General features: G+C 48.9%; 1 protein-coding gene across 1 annotated transcript in view; it reads right to left on the reverse strand.

The window, feature by feature from the left end:
* Positions 1-22,772, reverse strand: part of LOC131207500 (headcase protein) — a 103,519-nt gene that overhangs the window by 74,254 nt on the left and 6,493 nt on the right. Inside the window, exon 3 of the mRNA XM_058200116.1 lies at positions 5,957-6,053. Within this exon, the coding sequence (XP_058056099.1) occupies positions 5,957-6,053 (97 nt within the window). The remainder of the gene's footprint in view (positions 1-5,956; positions 6,054-22,772) is intronic.

Consider the following 22,772-nt stretch of genomic DNA (forward strand, 5'->3'; position numbering starts at 1 on the left):
TTCCTCAGGCTCCCCCGAGGGACGACCATAGAAATTTAATTTCTCCTCAAAACAACGGGGAGGCACCTCCGTAGGCACCGCCCAGTGCTAAATAAAGTTCATCCGTCATAAATCATAGCGCATAAAACCGTGCTGCTGCTGCTGCTGCTAACTTTTCGAAGTATCCTCTATAGCGGGGCACAAACACTAGGATGTTGAAGTGCAAGTACTAGACCGTAAAACTTTGTGTCTCCACTTGACACACAGGAAGAACTCTTGCTTTCTCTCGACCGACATCAAACCACGGTGCAGCGCATGGCAGAATCGAGTGGTTTTACGATGATCCCCGGGCCTACTCTAACTGTCTCCCCTCAGACACAGTATCAACTGGTCAGCGGTCCGAAGTATGCGCCACAACATTCGACGCATATTCTTCTTCCTGGTCGGGTAGAACACGCGCGCAACTTTATTGAACAGAGCAGCGCATCTTTCGAAGTATTTCATAAAAATCTGCATCTTCTTTGGCAAAGTGCAGACCAATAACTCGGTGGTGCGTCACTTTGCTCCTCATTTGAGCGTCGCTCGGGAAACTTTTGGTCCACACTAAACGCCACCGTGTCTCCATCATTCCCAACAAACTTTACGTGAATTTTGGCGGACAGTGTTTCAAGGAGAGTCAGTAGCAGTAGTATTACTCCTCGAACATTATGTCGTAAAAACTAACGAAGCAGGAGTTTCTTTTTTATGCGGACATTAAATTATGTGTGGCCCACAACACACCAGCGGCCGTCAACGTCACTACCGAGAGACAATAGCTCGTCGCGCGCTTGGACAGCACAAACACAGCACATGGCGCGATTGTGGGGCCGACCCGTCTCCTGTAAGAAACACCGCGATTTGTTAGCCCAACCGTGGAGATGGCGGCGTGCTGCGATGGTCAGACATCTCCTCGTCCCGTCACAAAACTTGACAAATCAATCTTGGAAGCAAAGCAAGCTCACACAAAGGAGGTTAGAGACACAAGGGAGTTACTTAACGCGCGGTGTCTGCAGGTGTTGCTGGTATTCAGAAACACAACCACCCCAGTGGCGGTTCGGGTCACAGCGCACACATTAGGGTGATAAATTATTTCATGGTCCGCTGATGGCGCGCCGCTGCACACATGGCGACGACCACTCAAGGTGGTGACCATTGAAAATCTAAAATTTCGTCACAAATTTGCATAACTCGGAAGTAGTGCTGGACGAGGCCAGGCGAACATTGGCGCACAGACGTCAGGTGAACAACGAACACCACCTGATCGCGCTCTTTGTGTTCTGCGGCGCGCTGCCACGGATTAGAAAAATGTGGGAGAATAAATTGGTGAAGATAAGATAGGCCCAATAATCACTCTTCTATGCTGCTGGGTCAATGTGAAGTAGACTGAGACACTCACAGTTCATTTTTCAATTCACCAAGCAGCACGGAATGGAACCATCGTCGTCGTCCGGAAGCACCATCCCATTAAGTAACGCGGAATCTGACCAACGATTTTGTCCCTTTCTTCGACGAGTCCCAATCCCGTTAACTCACTTGGAAGTAGTTATTTTACACGCGACACATAAAAAAGGTAGCAACAGGACACTGTGAATCCCTCCCTCCCCTTTTGACAATGAGGGTGGTGGGTTCAAAAAGGATCCATCAATCCTTTTCCAGTTGCTTCCTCTTCCGAAAGGATCTCCCCGATTTGCACGGGCGTCTAATGAACCCATCCTCTCAGCCCGCTAGCCAACCACACACCAAAAGCTCTACCGTGTACTGGTCTCGCGCCGGACTTTTTTACGAGTCGTTTCGTGAGACGTCTACCACACTTCCGAGACATCGAGCGGGGCGCAGGACATCCTCCCTCCTTACCTTCTCTTCAGTGGAATGCGATGCTGAAAATTTTTCATCCTTAATTAGCTTTAATTACTTTCATTATCATTTTTATAGCTAACGGAATGGTCACTTTTGCTAGGAGCTCGGCTCGGCTCGGCTCGGTATACACCTTTACCTTTTTACACCGAAAAGTATTAACGAAGGATGGCACGGCAGCACTTGGCACAGCATCCGCGCTGTCCCCACGCCGAAAGCTCCGGCGAAGGACATTTTTCATCACACTTCCTTTGTCGTCGGGAGGTCCCGCACTCTTGCGGAAGGTTCAAAGAGGCCCATAAAAACGAGACGAAGTCGTAGAACGGAGAGGAGAGCTTTAACTTTCATTCGACAGCTGATTTGGGAGGAGATTTCGGGAAAACAGGATGTTTACGATGCCAGGTGGAGAAGTGCCAACACATCCAAGAGTCTTGGTTTCGATTCAACACGATTTCCTCGTGGTTTCCTCGAGCAGCGCGCGAACATCGGTAGTAGATCGTCCTCCGGCGACGAGAATGCGATGAATTATGTATTATCGGTTAAACGAAAACTGGACTTCGGGTACCTCATCATGTTCCTCCAGACCTTGTATAGCGTCTGCTGCCTCCTTACTGGTAGCAGAATGTGATCGAAAAGCTTTCTGGAGCCAGGCGGTGACTAAGTCTGTCCCTATCCCGTATATGTCACCACTTCATTTTCTGGGCGTGGGAACATTCGACAGAAATATATGATAAACGGGATCGATAAATGGATATCAACCCAGTATGTGTTGGATTTCACATGTCAAATCTTGCCTAAAGCCTAAGGGATAAGGGAACCGAGACGAGAATGTCATCAGAGCGAACTTTATGAGGATGTAATTGAATTTTTATGATTTAATTGGAACAAAGGGCGTAGTAAAGGGACTCTGGATGAAATCGCACCACCAGCTGTTGTTCTCGGGCTAATGTGGATGTGGCCAAAGCTACAGCAAGGAAACATCACAACTGCAGCAAACGACTGAAGTCGATTCCACTCGGACGTGTGGTTGTGGCGTCAGTTGCTTAAAGCAACGAACTTCTTTCTATTGTTTAACAAACAATTTTGCGATCGTTAAAAGAAACAGACGTCTCTCTAGGAAAAGATACAAACCGTTTTCGAGCTAATATACCACTCATAATTCTCTTGCCAGTTCTCACCGGAGCACGATTTCGTATCTCACAAGGAACGCGACGTGATTTTTGTGCACCAACAAATTGTGAAGCGCGGAGCGATAAGAAGATAAATTTTAATTGCATTTTAAACGTAGGGCTCTTGCAAGTTGCTTGTAGCTTTAACTACCGATAGCCTTTGGTCTCTGTCTCTACGTTTTGTCAAAGATCTTTCCCCCAGGCTGGTATGTCCTGCGACAAAAACCGCAACATATTACACGAAGCACCATCAACTTCTCCGCCTCGCTCTGCACGGCGGCACTAAGACGCGAAAGAATCGATAAAGGACAGGCAGAGAATTGTTGAGAATTGATTGCTTATCGATTGTCGTTAGGAAAATGGGGGTTTCCTTAATGCTTTCGAGAGAGTGCGGGGTGATACCGGCCGGCCGGTATCCCCACACCACCCACCGACCGACCCCCACAATATGACCACGGATCGTTGGCGGAAAAATGGAAAACTTTGACACTTCTCCCTTATTCCCAATCACTTTTCGTTCACTGTGTGTCGCGCGTTGTTGCGTTGTTATCGGGGGAAGCTCCCCGGAGCGGTGGCCGATTGGGCTGAAACTTGTGCAAAAAAATGGTCAACATCATCGGTCACGACGGCTGCGTTCTGGGGGTGAAAGTGAGGACACTTTTCACAGCCAGCCAGCCAGCTGGTGGTGGAAGTGGGGTTTCGAGAGACCATAACTCGTGGAGGTTGTTGTGCTTTTTTTGCCAACATTCTTTTCCTACAGAGAACGAGAGAGAGCTTTACGAAACCAAAAGTTTTGGGTGCATCCGACACGGAGTAGGTATCCCGCAGACCCCAGGTCGTGCTCTAGGCCACACACCACAGCGTGGCAAACTCGCATCAAACACCAATAAATCACTGAGGTTTTCGCTCCAAGGTTTTTACGGGGATTTTTTATCTGCATCCTAGCGATACGAGGTTTCAGAGAGTTTCGTAGAGGTCCGTCGTAAACGGCTACTTTTCAGATCGGGTTCATTGTGTGTCATGTTTCTGGCCATTTTGTCCACACCACGCTCCACATGATCGGGTCACAACGCAGTACCAGCGTCCGGGAAATAGCAATACACTACGGCCAAGAGTCCAGTAGTAAATGGTTTAAGTCTAGACTAGATTTTCAAGAGTTTTGAATTTCTGTGTTGAAGTTCAAAGAAAGCGTGAACGGAGAAACTCGGAAACTTCAATGGACGAGAGGAAATTGTCACATCAGTAAATTCCATGAATGTTCCTTCACACGAGATGCGCTGAAATTCCACTTCAAATATGAGCAATAATATTCACGAGAGAGTAAGATATTAAGATATTAAGATATTAAAATCTTAACTTCTTTAAAAGGACTCCCCGGATCCCCGGATATGCCTTCTCCAGCAACGGGCCCCCGTGTCACTAATTAGTACACAATAAGCATCCGTACGCCGTAAAACGCCCCGCAGTTGATAAACCCACAACAGCAGCACGCACGCCCAACGACTTCGTGTGCGATTAAATAAAGTTGACACAATCGCGCGCGGTTTTAGTAAATGCACCGTATCGTGTGTCCACGGTTTGACACTCTTTTCTCGGGAATTACCACCCCGAGAGCGTTGTCTCAAATGTCTGAGGCGCCGCCAGCCGAACCGGATCGACAGAGTCTTTCCTCGTCTTCAAAACCACAACACAACAATGTCACGGACGAGATGATGTTCCGCACTAACCGCTTGGCGAAAACGTGACTGTCACTCATTACAGTGCGGTTTGATGGTCTCCAACAGTCGCCGTCCCCATTCATCCGGAAACCGGGCGACGTCATCGACATCACAGCTGAAAGTGCAGCAGTTGGGCGCCCGCATCAGCAGTCGGCCAAACTCGAAGAACGCGGAACTATCGCAGTTTAAGGAGGGTGCGCGCGCTATAACATTGAGTCATTACGGAGTAGTTCACGTTGGAGGTAACGGGGAACTTGAGGTCGCTAAGCACGTCGCAGGCAATAAAACCCGCGCGGGTAACTACTTCTCCTCCGTCGACGCGCCATCCTAGGCGACGGAGAAACCCTTCTTACCACTAACTATTTTGGACCAGAAAATGAAGTGAAAACCCATCGTGCTGTGTGCAGCAACACACGCGATGATGGCTAGGGGCACGAGAAGGTGCTGTGTTGCTGTTGGTCAGTTCAATCATTACTGCTTTGCATCCCACCACAACTAAACACGATGTGGTTTCGTTTGACACAATCCCTGTGACATAAGGAGCTATGTCAGTTAAAGTAGTACTTCTTGCAAGACACGTCCACCGCGATGATGGTCCAACTCATCTCTTTCGAGAAACGATAGGGCGGACAGAACCAGTCTTCCGCTATCGTCGATGATGTCACGCAGCACACGGAAGATGCAATCATGTGCGGCTACTAAAAATAATGCAACAGGAAATGGGAGTAGCCTTCTTGCTGCAGGTGTTTTGGGAGAGAGTTGAGAGAATGGCGCGCGTCGTGTGTATTCCATAGTATTCTGAAGGCAAACCCACACATCAATTCGGGTGAACTCCGCCAACTAACTGGACACCTGAGAAAGACGAGCAATTTTTCTGAACTCCAAGTCGATCATTTTTAACGGCACTTCAATGGGCGTCCAACTTCCTGCTAATAGGAGTTCGTGTGATGTATTTGTTGCAGTTTGTCACATGTCAACAGTACGAATCCTCAGCTAAAAACGTGCCGTCCTCCACGAAAGGTGTGAAATATGAGCGCTCCCTGTAGTAGTGGCTCCGATCTACTCCAAGAGGAAGTTCCGACCGGAGAATTATGCAAGGGCGGCACAATATTGTGGAGTAACGGAATGCACCGGGACTTGGCAATATGATACACTCTCGATGTCGACGAAAGCTTTGTAGAGCAAAAATCCACTTACCTTTATCGAGTAGGAGTTTATTCGCTGTCGCGGCAAGGCGTTGAACGATGAGAAGTCTAAGCGGCGCGAAAAGATCCCATTTGCTCCAGAGGTGGCTCTGCGGGTAGAAACAGAAAACGAACACATTAACATACAATAACAAAATGGAACACCGTCGATAACCTCCAGAGGAGAAACATTACACAATGAGGACCAGTTAGGCGCTGAAGAACGAGGACCATAAGCCAAGAAGCAGAGAATATCTCTTATCAATTATGTGTATCGACAGTTCCAATCCATTACACGCGATTCATGACTGATCCCCCCGCCAAATTCCGCGTGGTGGTGGCTGATCGACGATGGTACGATGGCGACACTGTAGGTCCCCTCTTCTCACCCTAGACCCTCCCTAAAAACCCACCATCAACACACCACGTGCACCCTCGGCCTCTCGCCCGCCACCGTCTCGAATGCGCCGCTATTCTTGGTAAGCAAATAAACATCGTCCTACAGATAAGGCCGCCACAGGGTGCCGCGCTCCATAAGTACAGTAAAGCAGCTGAAATCCAACCGACCAGGACCTCCCCGCTTCTTCTTCTTCTTCTGCAACACACTACACGCCCAAGCAGCCAAAACGGCTCGAATTAAATTCCCAGACACACACAGCGCCGAAAAGAAGTGCGGACTTCCTCTTATCGCGAATCTGCAAGCCACAAGCAACACACACCGCGCCGCTTGTCAGCGATGAAATATGTTGCGCGCACACGGTTTCCACGCCACACACCACAAGAAGCGCGCGAAACATGAGAAATGTGCAGTTTTCTTCGAGCCACAGGAGAACCCGCAGCAGCAGGAGCAACCCCACGCCACTGATATGAGATACGGGCGGATTGCGGAACGTGATAATGGGGCAGACTGTCTCATGTCGCGTTCGTGGATAGCCTAGCGCGGCGCGCTTACGCTAGAAGTTTAGCGACCCTCTCCTCCTCGGTCGGCGTAATAAAATGCGCATTTGCTATTTTTTATGGATAAATCGTTTCCAGAGGGCCGACCCTACTGATACTCATACTGGAGAGGCTCTGTTGCTTTCCTTCGAACAGTTACTTTCGGAGGAGCACTCATGTTGAACGCAAATTCTTTAAACCACGCGTTGGCCCTACTCAACTCGATCAGCCAGCTGAACTGATCCGACTACGGAGAATTTCACTAGCCGCGTAAGATTGCATTACTCCAACCACTACTTGGAACAGATATGACAGGAAATGGAGCATAAGTGGGTTTTAGTGGCTCGACCATTGTGGGAACACATAACTAACTCATTTTAGTTTCTTTATTTTTTATGATTCAACATAAAAATCATCAACGGAAAAAGTTGACATCCTCAGAGCGGAAATAGTTCACACACGATTCTGTCTTTGGGGTTCCGACAAAAAAAAAACTACCCAAAGCAGCACACGCACTTCCGGAAGACGAGTGCCTCAACTGTACTACGCCGTTTCTGTCTCCACATCAGTCACACCACCAGAACACGGACAGATGTTTGCTAGCAATGCCGCAGTTATTCCTCCGCAAAACATGAAATAGTCATTCGAAGAGGCGCGTGCGTTTTAATTTTTCCCATTCGATCTTATAGCGCCACCACAACCAGAAACTACGAATCGAGATTGGGGACACACCACACGTCACCCGGAAGTCACCAGATGAAGTTCGGGAGTAAAAAAGGCATGACAGAAACGACGACAGAGCATTGCGCATAAAATTTGATGACCAGAATCTGTCGTTGGTGGTGCGAAAAACTCCAAACGGTGCGAACGCTCTGTTGCGCTGTGGCGCTTGGGAATGCGGTCCTCATGTCTCCCTCCTTCTTTTACTACGAAAACGCATTGACTTTTTCCTGTTACGTGAACACTACAAGAAGCAACGGCCTAGCTCTTCCTGAGTTTCTTTTGTTATGTATGGCTTGCTTTTATATTAAACATTACCCGTGTAATCTGAGATTCACAAAAATATTTCAAGGCGATTTCATAAGACAACTTATTGATAAAAGTTAACTAAACCTATAACAATACAATCGGAGATCTTGATAAGACTATACAGTCATGATAGTAAATTCAGAGAGTCCGAATAACGATTGAATCAAACTACAGTTGATACTGCTGATTTGGTCAACAGTCAACAACCAGAGCTCCTGCACGTTGTACTAGTTGGATTTGTTTTCATTTGAAAAATAGTTAGAAACTCCACGAATGAAAATAACTACAGACCCTTATTTAACCTTTTAACCATCGATCAGGTATTTTGGAGGAGGTGTACTAATCTTCTTCCAAAAATAAGATCTACAAAGTGTTTTTCCAAAAAGACCATCGTTGCCTTTTTCATGAATCACCTGGCGACAGAAAAACAGGAGATTGGACCTTCCGGGGAAGTCGCGAGAATTTGGAGAAGACATTAGACCGAAGGCGAGCCACTGTATACTCAACGAAAGGTGCAAATGTGTACCCAGTGCGCCCAGCCCTGCCCAAGCGCGACTTCTTGCGACGAGATACTTTGTTTACATTCATCACCGAGAGAACCACCGAGTGACCAAGAAACGATGCTGCGCCGACGACCCGCTCTCGACAAAGTAATAGGCCGCCGCTAACAACAACAACCACGACTAGACCATCATCTATGTCCACATGTTCAGAGAGCGCGCGAAGCTAAACCAGTCTCTCCTCCCATGAAGACACGTTTGGCGGCGAGAACCAAACGGGGTAGACGAGCAGAAAACTAGCTGCCCACCGACGCCACATAGGTTCAAGGTTAACTAATCGTCAAACACAGCCTTCTCCATCACGGTCGGTGGTGGTTCCTCAAGAATTCGACAGCCGCGGCGCGCGGCTCGAGGTTAGAGCGCGAGCGCGGTCAGGGTTGCCAAGAGTAGAGTTGGGTGAGCACGGCGTTCATAAGATATTCTAGGTGCGAGCGGTGTAGAATATTAACCGAACACATACCACCCCGTCCGATTTATCACTGACCACACACCAACGCGATGCACCACACGCTGGACGGACCACCACCAAAAGGCGGATCCGACGAATAAGAGGCAATCCCCAAAATATTTCGCTCAATCAACCCTCCTCCGCCAAATAACGCAATGCTGCAGGGGCCTTTTTATCGTCCAACGGGTTTTGTTGGTGGTGGGTGAGCCTCAGAGAACACAGAGAGAGAGTAGTATGACGTGTCTCAATCAGTCTTTACCTCGTTGAGCGATTCGGACCTTCCCCAGCAACCTTTTTTGGGGGGGCATAGTAGGAGGACGCACTCACACGGAACCTAGAACAAATCGTGATTTCCTCTTTCTTAATGGCCGCGTTCTGTATCGCTTATTCCGCTTCCTCCCGAGACCCACGATTCTGCCTTGTCTGCCTCTGCCTATGTGACCGGAACGTGATGAGAATATCTGCGGTGGCGCTGGCTCACTTTTCTGGGCTTGGATCTGTGGGTCTTCGTTGTCATCGTCGTCTTTTTCTCGTTGTGTGCGACTAACTAATGACGAGCCAGATAACAGTCTCGGGCCCCAGAAACCCGTTTGCCAGTGGCGAATAAGAATAACAGAACTACTAAGCCTCTAGGTCCCACCAAACAGTGGAGCAACATATCCAGACACACTGCAGGACAGACCAGCCAGCAATAAACAGATGGAGCGTCGTCCTGTGGTGTCCCAAGAAGAAGACCAAGAGTTGGCCGTCGGACGTAAACAAGAGCGAAAGCAGGGTACGGTAACATATTTCAAACATGCAAAACAATTCCCCACACATCTCTCTCTCTCTCTCCCTCTCAAAGTCGCACACACATCGACAAACACAGGCCCCACCGATGAAGGAGGTCAGAAGAACCGGGATGGGCACGCCACTGCAAAACGTCAGGTATTATCTAATCGCATTTGCTTTTCGACCAGATATAAGCCGCCGCACCTAAAAACGAAGAAAACGCCAATCTCTGTAAAGTAGCCACTACTCATCAAAACGAAGCACAACCAAACGTCTCCCCGAAGGAGTTCCCTGGCGGCATGGACCTGGACGTGTGTGGACCAGGGCGAAAACGCAGCTGCTGACGCTTCCCGAAAATAAGTAGAAGAAGCCAAACGAAAACAAATATCGCGGGGCCAACCTCAACCTCAACATCAAAATAAACGCGAAAAATGGTCTCTCTGGTCCGCGAAGTAAAAAAATCGCCATCCAAAACATCACACCACGCGCGGCCCCGTGGCTAAAACTGTGGACTTGAACACACCGAAGCGCAAGACGCAGCAACACGCCAAAGAACGCGAGCGCGAAAAGGAGGCGATTTGGTGGGCGAGAGAGAGAGAGCGAGAGAGAACTCGCACGTTTAACCTTGACATTGAAGACGGCAAAAGTGACGATAAGACGCCGCCGCCGCCGCCGCCTCGCACTGTTGCGTTGATGGGGACGACGTGCGGGTGGGTGGGTGAGAGACGGTGCTCCCCCTCTTGCCAGGCCCACTCAAGACGTTTGATTCCAAAACAAGCCAACCCCACATACACGTACACGCTGCCGTCAGTAAGGCCAAAAGCCATCACAACCGACCGCGCGGCGCTCTCGTTTGCTTCGCGAAGTAACAACACCGCGCTCCAAACAAACGCATTAGAGACTCTTGGGCCTATGTATGTGTGCGTGTGTGTTGGTGTGGGGTGGTCAGGCGGCTTGTGTATTATGCCATACCAAACACCGGTTGAGCGAAGTGTGGTAGGCTGGCGGTCGTCGTCTCTGAATGAAGCTCTTCTCACCACGTGCACCGAGCGTGAGGAGAGGCCTACGCGTCTTAACGCACGCGTCCTAAAGAAAAGAAAAGGCCCCACACCAAACACCCACCAGCAAGTAGCGCAAGAAGCAGCACAAATTCGTATCTCGCGCGCGAGAAGGTTCCACTTTTCTTCGTGATTCGCGTCATGCAAACGATTAACATTCCGGCGATTATTCAATCCATTATTACATGCGGGACACATCGCATCGGCGCGCGCTTTTCGGGGTACAGGAATAGGAAGAGAATAATGGATTATCACCAGAGCGCGCCACTGTCGCTGCTCCATCTTGCTTCGTCCAGAGAGAGTCCCCAGAATTAAACTCGATCAATCAGATATCGGAATACACCTTTTCTTTAAGATGCTGGGCTCTCGAGAGACACGGTTTCGCTTCTTCATTCCAGTTTTTGGCCAGAGTGTGCTACGAAACTCGAGCAATCTCTGCTAAGAGGCAAGGTCAGAGATACACAAATGTCACTGGAATGTAATATGTTGTTGCGTAGTAAGGCTCAGCTCAGATACTAGGGACCCTCAACAAAACAAGCGAAGGAAACAGAAGCACGTCGCCCGTCGACCGAAAGGTGAATATCTGGAAGAAGTAAAGCCCCCGAAAAACCACAATTCGTTTCTCGAGTGTTCCCTTTCATACGGCAACTTCTCACGGACGATCAAAAAAGCGTAGAGAAGAAAAGGAACGTGACATTTCTGATACAGTGACATTTAAGCCGTGTGCCCGCCCGCCGTTCAATATAAAAAGCCTTGCGCGCTTTTTCGTGAGGACAAATCGCCGCCGCGCGCCAGAACAGCACGCGCTCTAATCGAGTCCAAAAAACTTGACTCCATGCGGCGCGCTGTTGCGGTGGTGGCCGCCAGTAAGCTTACATAAGTCAACTAGACCTTAAAAAGGATTGTCAGAGAATATATTGTATGTACTATCTATTTTTTAACACACACTTTACAACCTTTATATGTAATTTTTGCTATTTTATGTAATTAGTAAAACAAACTAAATGTACAAAGAATACCTACCTACCTACCTACCTACAAACTACCTACATGATCGATCTACCCAATTTGTTGAAATAATTAAACTGTGTCCCTAAGGACAGGAAAGTGATGTCCTCAACCAGTAACCCTACTTCAACCCTCTCGAATTAAGTTATTTTGAAAATGAAACTTAAATGTATGCCAGCCAAAGTCAGTATAAAACATCGAAACATTGATTCCAAACCGTCGTCGTCGTTGTCAAGAGTCGTTGTTCCAAAAAGTGACCGAAATAGCCAAATATGCTCAAACTCACGACTACCAGAGACCACACACCACACAACAGGCAAGCAATGTGCTTTCGATTTCCTTTCACGATCAAATCCGAATGTAGCCAAAGCCAACCACGCAGAGAGCCTCTTAAAAAGGGAAAACCGAGTCTCGCGGTGTCGTGACCTTGAAAAAGTAATTGCCACCAGCGGCTAATTTGACGATATAAATCACAAGTGTGTAGTAGAGAGAGGCGCCATCATAACTACCGTAACGCGCGTCGCGGTTTCGTCGACCACCAAGCCAAGTAGAGTAGAGAGCAGCAGATCACTTCCCAGACCACGCGGAAAGAGTGGCCGCGTTGGCAATGCACCATCTGGGCCATTGCTATCTCTCTCTCTTTCGCATTGTCCCTCGGCGAGCATCGCTCCAGAAAATGTAGAGTAGAGGCGGAAGGAAGCTCACCACTTCCGCCAGATTCGATGCGTTACCACCACACGTCCGACCGGGCGCTCCTCGACTCCAAGTGTCCACGGGACGTAAAAATAGACTCTCATGCGGACGAGTATATATCTCGGTGGGTCGCGTTGCCAGAATGCGATTCTCTATCCCGCTAATTACATGTTATTCGCCCAACCATCTCTACGCCACAGATGGCCCGCCCAACCACATCCAGCGCCACTGGGAGGGAGCCGTGTGGCCATTCAAGCGCGTTTATTGCATTATCGATTAACGATTGGTGTGTGGTTTACACATTTTGGTGCAATACACACGTAAGTCCTTGGACCACGCTGAGGAAGAGGGCCATAGATAGAGTGTCGGAGGAGGCTCATCACAACACACCTTCAGACAGACAGTGAGTGACCGGAGAAGCGAGAGAGAGCGATAGAGAACTCGAAAGCTACAATTAATCATTTTTCACCGCCCCAACTCTGCGCTCTGGCTGCACTCATCGGGTCTCCCGTGTTGGGCAGCATCTTCTGCCCTCGCAAACCCTACGATAGGGCTAATCGAACTTGTGCCAATCATGCTCCCACCAGGCCGGCCGGCCTCCCGACAGCCGCCACCCGTCTGACCCTGATGAGGTTCCTCCACAATCCCCCCGGGGGGGGATATCGCCATTATGTTCTGGTTCAAAAACACCGCCAGTAGCAGAACGCAACTGTTTTCCAGCTGACTGGCTGCGTGTCTGGAGAGTACCATGAGAGACCAACCAACACAACGATGACTGTCTGGTCTGGCACCGTTGTGGTCTGCCGTGCTCAAACCGTGGCAGGATAATCAATCATCCGGGATACATTGTTGCAGCGGCTCTAAACGACACGGCGGCTATAGACCAAACTGATAGACGATTCCTCACCCCAGTACTCCCTCCTGCCCAACAGGTGACACCTACCCACTCACTGGGAATGACGACTAAAACGAAGGCAGTAGGTGGCGCCATTAGCCGTACCGTTGGCCGGCACCACCGGTGGTTAAAAAACGTAAACATAAGGACTTGACTTCTGGTCTAGTGCTGTAGGCCACTGTTTGTTGTTGTCCGACGACGGTAGCGAGAACTTCAGACATAACTTAACGTAAAGGCAATTAAGGAAACTAGTCTAAGACAAGAACTTGACCCAAGCGATCAACAACAGAACAGTTTCAATGACTCCGTCTGTAGATCATCGCGGTCTGCGCAGCACCGATTAATCGGTTCCTATGCGAAAGACATCAGTTCGAACCCTGGACAGGGCATAATCTTGGGTGCCAAATTTCAATTTGAAGCACAGCACAAAGAGACAACACTTAACAACTCTTCCAAAATCTTTACGACTCAACGTAGAGAGAGAATGCAAAAAAACGAGACTCATTGTTGTATTAAGTGAGCAAAGATTACACTCAAATTCGCACAACAGCCGGCCAACGGTTCATACATCTCTTGTGAACTCCACCAGTGAAGGTCAAGAAGCGGCACTCTTCTTATAGGGAGTAGAGAACCACACAACCTCAACCCTCGTATCTGGAAATAAGACCTCGATTCGTCTACCAATTACGGAGTAGCCGGACATTACACGCGTTGTGGGTCTACCCTGCTGCTGCTAATCGTTCATTCCGGGGCCGACCTAGGTCCATGATGTAAGAGACACGGATCCAAAACTAATTCAAATCACCATTAAAAAAAGGTAGTCCCGCGCCCCACAAGTTGACACAACACCGTTCGGATCTATGACCGCGCGTTTTGAGCAACCCTCGGTGGTAACGACATACTGGAACTGTCATTAAAGCACAAGGGAATCCAACCGATCGCTTTCACAATCTCCGCCGCGCCTCGCGGACATTAGCCAATCTCATATTCATCAACAAAACGGAGCACACGGACTGTGGAATGTAAAACGCGTTTATTGCCATCTTTGAATGGCTAATGTGGTTCGAAATATTAATGTCCCAACGGTTGGACGGAATCGGAATCGGTTCATAGGACAGCGCGACGAGATGATACCTCAACAGACCAGAGAGGGTCTGCTCCGAATCCAAATTCGTGGTTTAGGGTTGTAACGATCCAAACATAGACTCCAAGAATTGAGCAATGGATTGGGAAAAGTAGCCTCCAAAGATCCTACCACTCATGAGGGTCTTTCTCCCCTGTTAACACTGGTGTTTTGATGACAACCGACAGTATAGCTCCTCTACTGTGACGGAGTCTAGTTGCGCAAAGATGGACATTATAACTCCGCTCCGTCCTAAAATACGCGTGACCTGATTTCCAGACTGCGCGATATCGGCCAGCCAGCCGACGACGGCGAGCAGATGGCCCGACCTGCGAAAGAGATAACGGTGGTCTCCTAAAGACCACACTCCCCCCGCCGCCACCGTGCGGAAACATCTTGAGTTGGTGCTCCTTTTTGCGGCTCCATACTGTCCTCCGATGGGCGCATCGGACCATGTGTTTGTGTAAGGGGGTGTAAGATTTATAGCCCCGTGATCGATGGATGGTGACCAGAGAGGTATTAACACGAAGGAACCTACCCTTGCTTGCTCTTCTGCGTTACCTTCTCTTATTCTTCGAAGGATTACGACCTCTCTCATCGTTCGCCCTCCACTCGAACTTTACACGATCAAACACAGATTATGGTGTGCAGATGTGCGCGATCTACACCACAACACGGTTATATAGGTAGGCGCTAGGCAATAGGACACCGTGATCAACAATCACCTCGAAAAATGCCTCAAAGAGCAGAGCGATCAAATTGAAGCATAGCGCGCACGCGAATTAGGAACGTGTTTTTGTGAATGGGCACCTCTTGAAGACCATAAAGGTCTACCACGTGCCATTATTAACGCGACCAAAAGTGGTGTGTCTGTGTGATCGATTATTCTTTTGTTCGTGAGGATATCCGAGAGCTTCTATTTAAATAATTCCTCCACACGCCGACCGTCATCATTGTGGTTCGCGGAAGTCCAATATAGAGATCCGCTAGAGCTAGACCACAGCACAGCGAATTATTAAAACTCGTGAGAAACGAAGACTCGCGGCGAGTGGGCAGGCTAAGACTAACTTCTGCGCTGCTTTGGCTCGGCTCTACAGTGGCGGCGCGCGTGTATGTCCCTGAACCTCAATCAATATTTTGGGACCGTTTCATCTTCCAGGAAAAAGAGCCGCGGGTTGCAAACAAGCAGCCGACTTGAGGGACTTGCGGCAATTAACGTGCGTGCGGCTCTACTACTTCGATATCGCGAAGAGTTCTGGATCGGGTGCACCGCTCCTCAACGACTACTCCACGCACTTACATCCCCTGCGGGATAATCTTGACAACGAAGGTATAGCGTGCGTGGCACGCGAAACAATACAAGACGCGAAGACACGCAGCCATAATTGAATTACTATGCGCGACATCAACCCGACTGCCAGGGTCCGGCACCAGCTAAAGGAAGCTCCACCGCCGGGTCTTCGGTTTCTTGGGGAAACTTCTGCTCTCGACCTCGCACGGGATATACGGACATCGATCATCCGTTACAACACACACGCCGGTGGTGCCAGCCAGTCGCGTATACACAGCTCGAAACACTATTGTTTATATTTTCCAGCCCACTGAATGTGGACAAAACAATGCCCTGGGAGAGAGAGAAAGAGCTGGGTCGCCATGTAACAGCCAACCAGAAAGTCAGCGCGCGCCAAAAATGACCAAAACTCATGCGGGCGGCGGTCACCGGCAGGTGATGAATGTCTTGTAGACGCAGCACTACGGCGTTCGATCATTCACGTTTCTTCTTGTCAATTCACGACTAGGCGTCGTCGCCGCACATTTTCGTCACTCGTAGAGCCCGTGCTGGCTGGCTGGCGCCGACGTCACAACACGCGCCTTTTCGTGTTGACCAAAAAAAAGGAACACGATCAACACACGCCACGCTATCATTATCTAGGCGTGGAGAGGAAGAAGACTCCATGACTTCACAGTGTGCGCCACCAGACCAGACCAGGCTAGATGCGCGCTCTACGCGGAGAGGGCCAATATTTGTTCGATAGAGTTGTTTTCCGAGTTTTTCTTCGCTATTTGTCACAAAACACAGCCGCGACGAGACTCGTCGAAAAGGAGTGGTGTGGCGTGCCCACCCCGGCCCTGGCGGGTTGGGGATTTAACAGTTTTAAGACCGGAACGCAGGGACCTCTCCTCCGGTCTGTTTCGAAGATAACAAACTTCGCGCGCCCAGTGAGAAAGGAGATTTTGTTTGAACAGTGTGCGCGAGTCGTCATACACAAACGACATGCATTCATTGGCCAGTCAGATGTTGGCAGAGAGATAGCAAAGAGGCAAAGAGAGAAGTGAGCTCTGCTTGGCCTGCGCACCTCTGCAAAAACATCAATCAACGACGAAGTCCTGCGCGCAGCTGATCATACATCGCGGCCACATTGGCTGGAGGGACTTCTAAAGGGCAGAAAAGGAAGTCGGAAAGGGGATCGTCTTTAAATGTCTCGCTGTTCCGTACAGCACAATCCACAATACAGAAGTATAAACATTGGGACACCCCAACCGAAAGGGGAGCGCTGAACACTCTGACGCCGTCCCGGCTGCGTGTTGGTCATTGGATATCTTGCAAGAATGTTTGCTCCACATTCTACTCCTCGCGCGCGCGCGCCAGTTTTGTTTGCGTTTCTAATCATTTTTACTGATCCCAAGATCAGCACTTTTCCTTAGTTCAACATTCGCTGCGCAGCGATTGTTTATTTACTCTCACGAAAAATGGCGCACACTGCTGCTGCGAGAGACGCGCGGTGTATTGTCAACAAACGCGTAATATTTCGATGAAAAACCAAAATCCGGAGTAACTGGTTGGTTTGGTCGCTCTCATCGAGAGAGGTCGGTCGGGCGCTGAGACTAAAGTAGATCTTGCGAATTCAGCAATTTCATAAAAAAAAGGATCCACAGACAAAGCGTACTGTCGGCTTCCATCCGGATTATTATTTATTTGGCCGGATTATTTGGCTTCCATCAGTTCTATGGAAAGCGAGAAGAAAATTTTAAGTCGAATCATTTGAGAAAATATTAGCAACACGTGTTGCAAAAGCAGCTGCTGCCGTGTTTACGGAAACGGTGTGATTTGTAACGACTCACACGACTGATAGTGCTCTTCGATGGTGTGTTCTAAATATGGACCTGTAGAATTGAAATGTGACAAACGGCACGTTTCGTGTTTCGAACCTAACATGGAAGTTAGTGTTACTCTGGCAGCTCCACTCTACTCAGAAGTGCATAATATAAGAGCAAAAAATGGTACATTCGCAGCGCACACCATTGATATTTATTTTACAAAACAAAACGGTACCAAAACAAAGAGCCCTTCGGTGTCCTGCGAAGCGCGACCGCGAGATAATATCTCTCACAAGCCACACACATTTTCGGACGCCACCTGATAATAGCGAAAGGTAGTGTATCCCCAATATATTATTTTCTATTGCTGTACAAGGCACAAAAACGTCGGCTTTTTTATTGCTAGCGCAACCAGTAGCAATCCGAAGCCATTGGACATGCCCTTCTCTCCTTTATCAGCGCAATCACGGGACACGAATCCAAAACGCATTCAAACCCCCACTTTTTAAACGAGGCCTTCGCCGCTCTCTGTTTATAGCCACCAAAACTTTCTTCGCTCGCTTCCGGACCGCCAGCGTAGCACAACAAAGACCGCCCCACCGGAAGACGTTCATAAATCCATCCGATGCTTCTCATGAGGTATAACACAACACGCCCGCTGGGCGCGCTATGCTCGCCCCCCTCACTGGGCACTGGCTGACAAAGACACATCATATCCTCCGCGAAAGATCATGACACACACAAGCGGCGCAGCGAGCGGCGCGTAATTTGGGTGTTATATTTAATTTAAATTGGGCAACAGCAAGAAAAAAAATACGGCGGAAAGACTGCCCTCCCGGAGGACAACAAAAAGGCCGCGGCGCTCCGGAAGAGAGCTGCGCGCGCACGGATGGTTCCCGGGGTCCGGTCCTACTTCTTTTCTTGTTGACGAGGGTCCCCACGCGGCTAACGATCGTAAATTATGCAAATACCACACACAACGGCGAATATTTTGGTTGCAATTTTTATTGAACCATGCGCACGGCTTCCCGTTAGCGAGCGTGCTCCTCTCGCCCTCGTTGGCTCCCACTTAAAGGGGTTTTAAAACCAAACTGCATACACGAGCGATCCCGCAGGATCCCCCCAGCATTAATGACACACCACACACTCGGAGTCGGAGAACCGGTCGCTGCTGGCTGGAGAGGGTCACAAACAAAACGCCACTCACCTGATGGGGGTCCAAAAAAGAATTTTAATACGCTCTGATTAACACCAGAGGCTCCCACCACACCACACAATACAACAGAAAAAAGGCGGCATAAAACATAAGACGCATTAAAACAGCAGAGCAAGCAAGCAAGGACACAACACTAGGCGAGAAACCCCACCGTTAAATATCAACCAGTGAGACTTCTGAAAAGAATAAAGAAGCTTCCCGCGAGGCGAAAGGATAGAAAATTGGGTCATAGCCGCCCCCCGTCTCTGCTCACTATGCATTAAAAACCGCCACCCCCCGATGAACGGGAAACAGGTTGTAAATCAGGTGGACCTCTCCACCCTCTTGTGCGCCTTTCCAATTATTCACGCAAGGGGGCTGGCGCTGCTGTGTAGTGCGCGCCATTTTCTAAAAGTCCATGCGTGGTGTGGCGTACTCTATTTTATGATTCACCTCAACCCGGTGGGCGATATACGCATGCGATATGTCTTGAAACATTCCTTCTCCGCGCGCGGACCTCGCAAGATATTGCGACTTGTCAAAAGCAGAAAACATGTTGGAAAACAACTAACCTTTACACACGCGCGGGAGATGGACCGGTTTTAAAAAGGATCAACACCGCGCGCGAAGAGAGCGCCGCGGCGCTGCTGGTTCAGGGCTACGCGCAGTTTCGCTCCATTCCATTGTGAAGCAAGAAGATCTAGGGAGAAATCGGGCGATCCAAAAGATTCTGATCAGCGAGCGAACCCCCAGGAGGACATAATATTCCATATGCGCGCCCGTCACCACGCGAGATGATGCTGATTACAGTGAGGTCCTTTCCTCGACCTCTCAACCTTTTGTTAACCCGAGGGAAAGAGCTAGCTTATTACTGGGCCACTGATTGGCCCCGAGCCCGCATCGTCGCCCGCGAGAAAAACTTTGCAAAACTTCCCGTAACTGGTGAAATTTCCATACTGTTCCGTTCTTCAATGGCAACCATCCGCGCGAGAGGACATCTTGGACCGAGACATGGCGGAGGCCGAGTAGTACAAACTGCGTGTTTGTAGCATACGCGATTCAAACAATCGACGATCAGAGCCCGGGATATCGTGGCTCAATGCAGGGACCGGGGGGGTTAGGGTTAAGAAGGCGTAACGGTATCACTTTGCATAGTGACCCGTGAACTTGCTCCAAAAAGCTCAATGACTAAACTTTTCCACGGCACAGAAAAAACAATCTGCCAACCCCAACATGCAGCTGTCTATCGGCTGATGCTGATGGAAGTAATTTTCAGGACATTCCTTTGTTTTCTAAATTAAAAGTCTCACTACCCAAAAGCGGATTCCATGGATTCAAATTGAATTAGTTTTGCATTAACTTAATTCGGCTTGCAGTGCGTTACACAAAACGGCCAAATATGTTGGTACACCACAGACCAACAGGATGGTTAAAATAGACGATAATTAATTCGACAACAGCCTTCATTATTACTCAACGTCTTCTTCTTGAATCCATTTCAAGCGTCAATTTCCTCATTTGCAACTGTCCAACAGTACCGGAATAAAAAAAAAAAGGTTTACACAACAAAACACCTGCGGCTGCTGCTACGCAACAGTTGGCAACGAGTGGTGTTCTTTTCTTGTTCCAAAAACGCGTAAATTAGCGATGTTATTCGCCAACAACAAATTGAACAACCTCTTGGGAAGGGGGATGTTGTTGCACAGGTCCATCTCCGCCGAGAGAGGCCATTATCCTGTCGTTTAAACCAAACGCATCCTGATGAGTTCTGTGTCCCTGGACTGGGGACTGGATTGGCATGCCCTGTGGTGCTGCTGCTGCTCTATCGATTAGCTTTCGCGCGGGTAACAGGGAAAAAAGAAGACACCCAAATTCAATCAATATGCAAATGAGAGCAATTTTTCCCCCTTCATGGCACACACAGAACACTCCCTTCCCCTGGAGGAATAACCACACTTCAGAGACAGGTCCGGCAGGTCATAAAAAACGGTTACAACACAATCATAATAACAAGAAACTGTCCAGAACGGTCCACCGCCGCCGCCACTGTTCCTTTTATTTTTAGGAATTGTTCCTTTGCAAGGGAGACATATCCAGCAAATGGGCCAAATTCAATTGCAGACAATTGGCCGGAAACCGGACCACCGTGGAGAGGGCCACACCGCGAGGCGAAGGCGGCAGCGCTGATGTTTAGCATAAATCATTTACCCATCCCATCCTTTCATTACCTCTCTCTCTCTATCTCTCTTATCATCGATTAAAGGGCAGCGGGCGTTGTCGCCACGGATCATTATGCAATTGTTAGTGTGTTACAGTATCAACAAAAAAAGGCGGCAAGCAATCCCTCCGACCAATGCCCAGGAAGAGGCCGGCCAGCAACAACCATCCGAAAGTGTCAATTGAAAAGCGAGGAAAAAAATTAACACTAAGTAAACAGGCGATTGGAAATGGGAAAAGGAATTAAAGATCCTGCTCCCTATCCTCGTCGTCCTCTGTGTTTGCAGCAGCAGGATTAGATTTCGTCATTTCAATTTCTGCCTGTTCAATTCCGCGGACCAAGAGGATGGCTCTGTCTTCCAACAATGCCATGCCTGAAGACGTCCTACTGTTCACGATATGCTATGCTGCGCACCCCGCAGAGACAGTATAAAAAGAGGAGAGCCGCATAGCTGTGCGCGCGCGCGAGGAGCGATCAAAAACCATAAACGAAGAAATGATGATTTATTGGGTCACAACACACCAACCAGGCGCGGGCAACCGTTCCCCTCTCATTGTTTCCATCCTTGTATCGCCCTACGACCGCACGAAATCGTGCGCATCTTGCGCGCGCACACAAAACAGGGACATTAATCCATCCTTCATCGGCTGTGGAAATCCTGTTGTGTGACCTTTTTCCTTTCAGAAAACCGAAACACCTTGAGTCGCGCGCGCGCTGCACTCTCCTCAGAGACAGAGAGCAGTCAGTCCGTGGCGGCATGTAGCTACGTATTAAGTGATAAAAGCGTAAAGAAAAGACAAAACGAAACGGATATCCTTTACCGGTTTGTTTGGTTGAAATGAATGAAAATTGGGTCATCAGCGATAGCCGCCACGGTGCTGGAAACGTGATTCACGTACATAGGGCGCCGCGCAGAGATCGGTCGCGCTCCGCTAGTTTAGCTCTCACTGGCAAAAGAGACCCCCGACTAGGCTTGGTTAGCCAAAGTTTAATATTGCTTTTATCTACGCGGGATGCAATAATTTAGAAATAGAATTTAAAGTTAAGGACGTTCTCCTTCGACACACACATCGTATCCTGCAATTCTTTATACGCCGACAACAGGAACGATAATAACGCACGCCTGTTAAAATTATAAAACCTTCATTTTTGGACACTCCAAACACCGAGAGAGCGCGGTTCGTCGTGGGTCTTTCTATTGCCTTTGTTACAATGTGTAGCAAAGTGTGAAGCCAGAGCGCAGATATGCGGGTGGTGGTAAAATATATGATGGCCGAACCACAACACACCACCAACAAAAAAAGAGTTCCATTTATTAATTGACCATCATAATAAAACAATAACCTCCCGAAGTGCACCCTCCTTTCGAATCCAATCTGCCGACACTTTGAACGTGTGAAATCTAACGGTGAGTAGTGACGCCAAAAAGAGTGACCAAAATTACCAAGCTTCATTTTGTGCGTGCCCCATCAACATGTTTCATTCCCCCACATCGGCAGCAAAAATTCGTCTTGGGGAAGGTCAAACTATGCGCAGCGACCCACACACAACCCTCGACCGATCACATGGTGGCGGAAATCGTGCGTCATCAGACCAGCGGCTCCGAAAGATTACGCGACTGCGGCCAAGATGCCACAGAGCGCTGATGATGACGGCGGCGATGGTGGTTTTGGTCACACACATTTTAGGCCAGGCCAGGAAAATAGACCTTAAAACGCGGTCTCAACAGATTCAACCATGCGTAACCGACCGGTGACAGTCATCCTCAAGCCTTTGCATATGCTGATAGAAACACT

The sequence above is a fragment of the Anopheles bellator genome, chromosome 2 (genome assembly GCF_943735745.2).
Source record: "Anopheles bellator chromosome 2, idAnoBellAS_SP24_06.2, whole genome shotgun sequence".
In the NCBI taxonomy this organism is placed as follows: Eukaryota; Metazoa; Arthropoda; class Insecta; order Diptera; family Culicidae; genus Anopheles; species Anopheles bellator.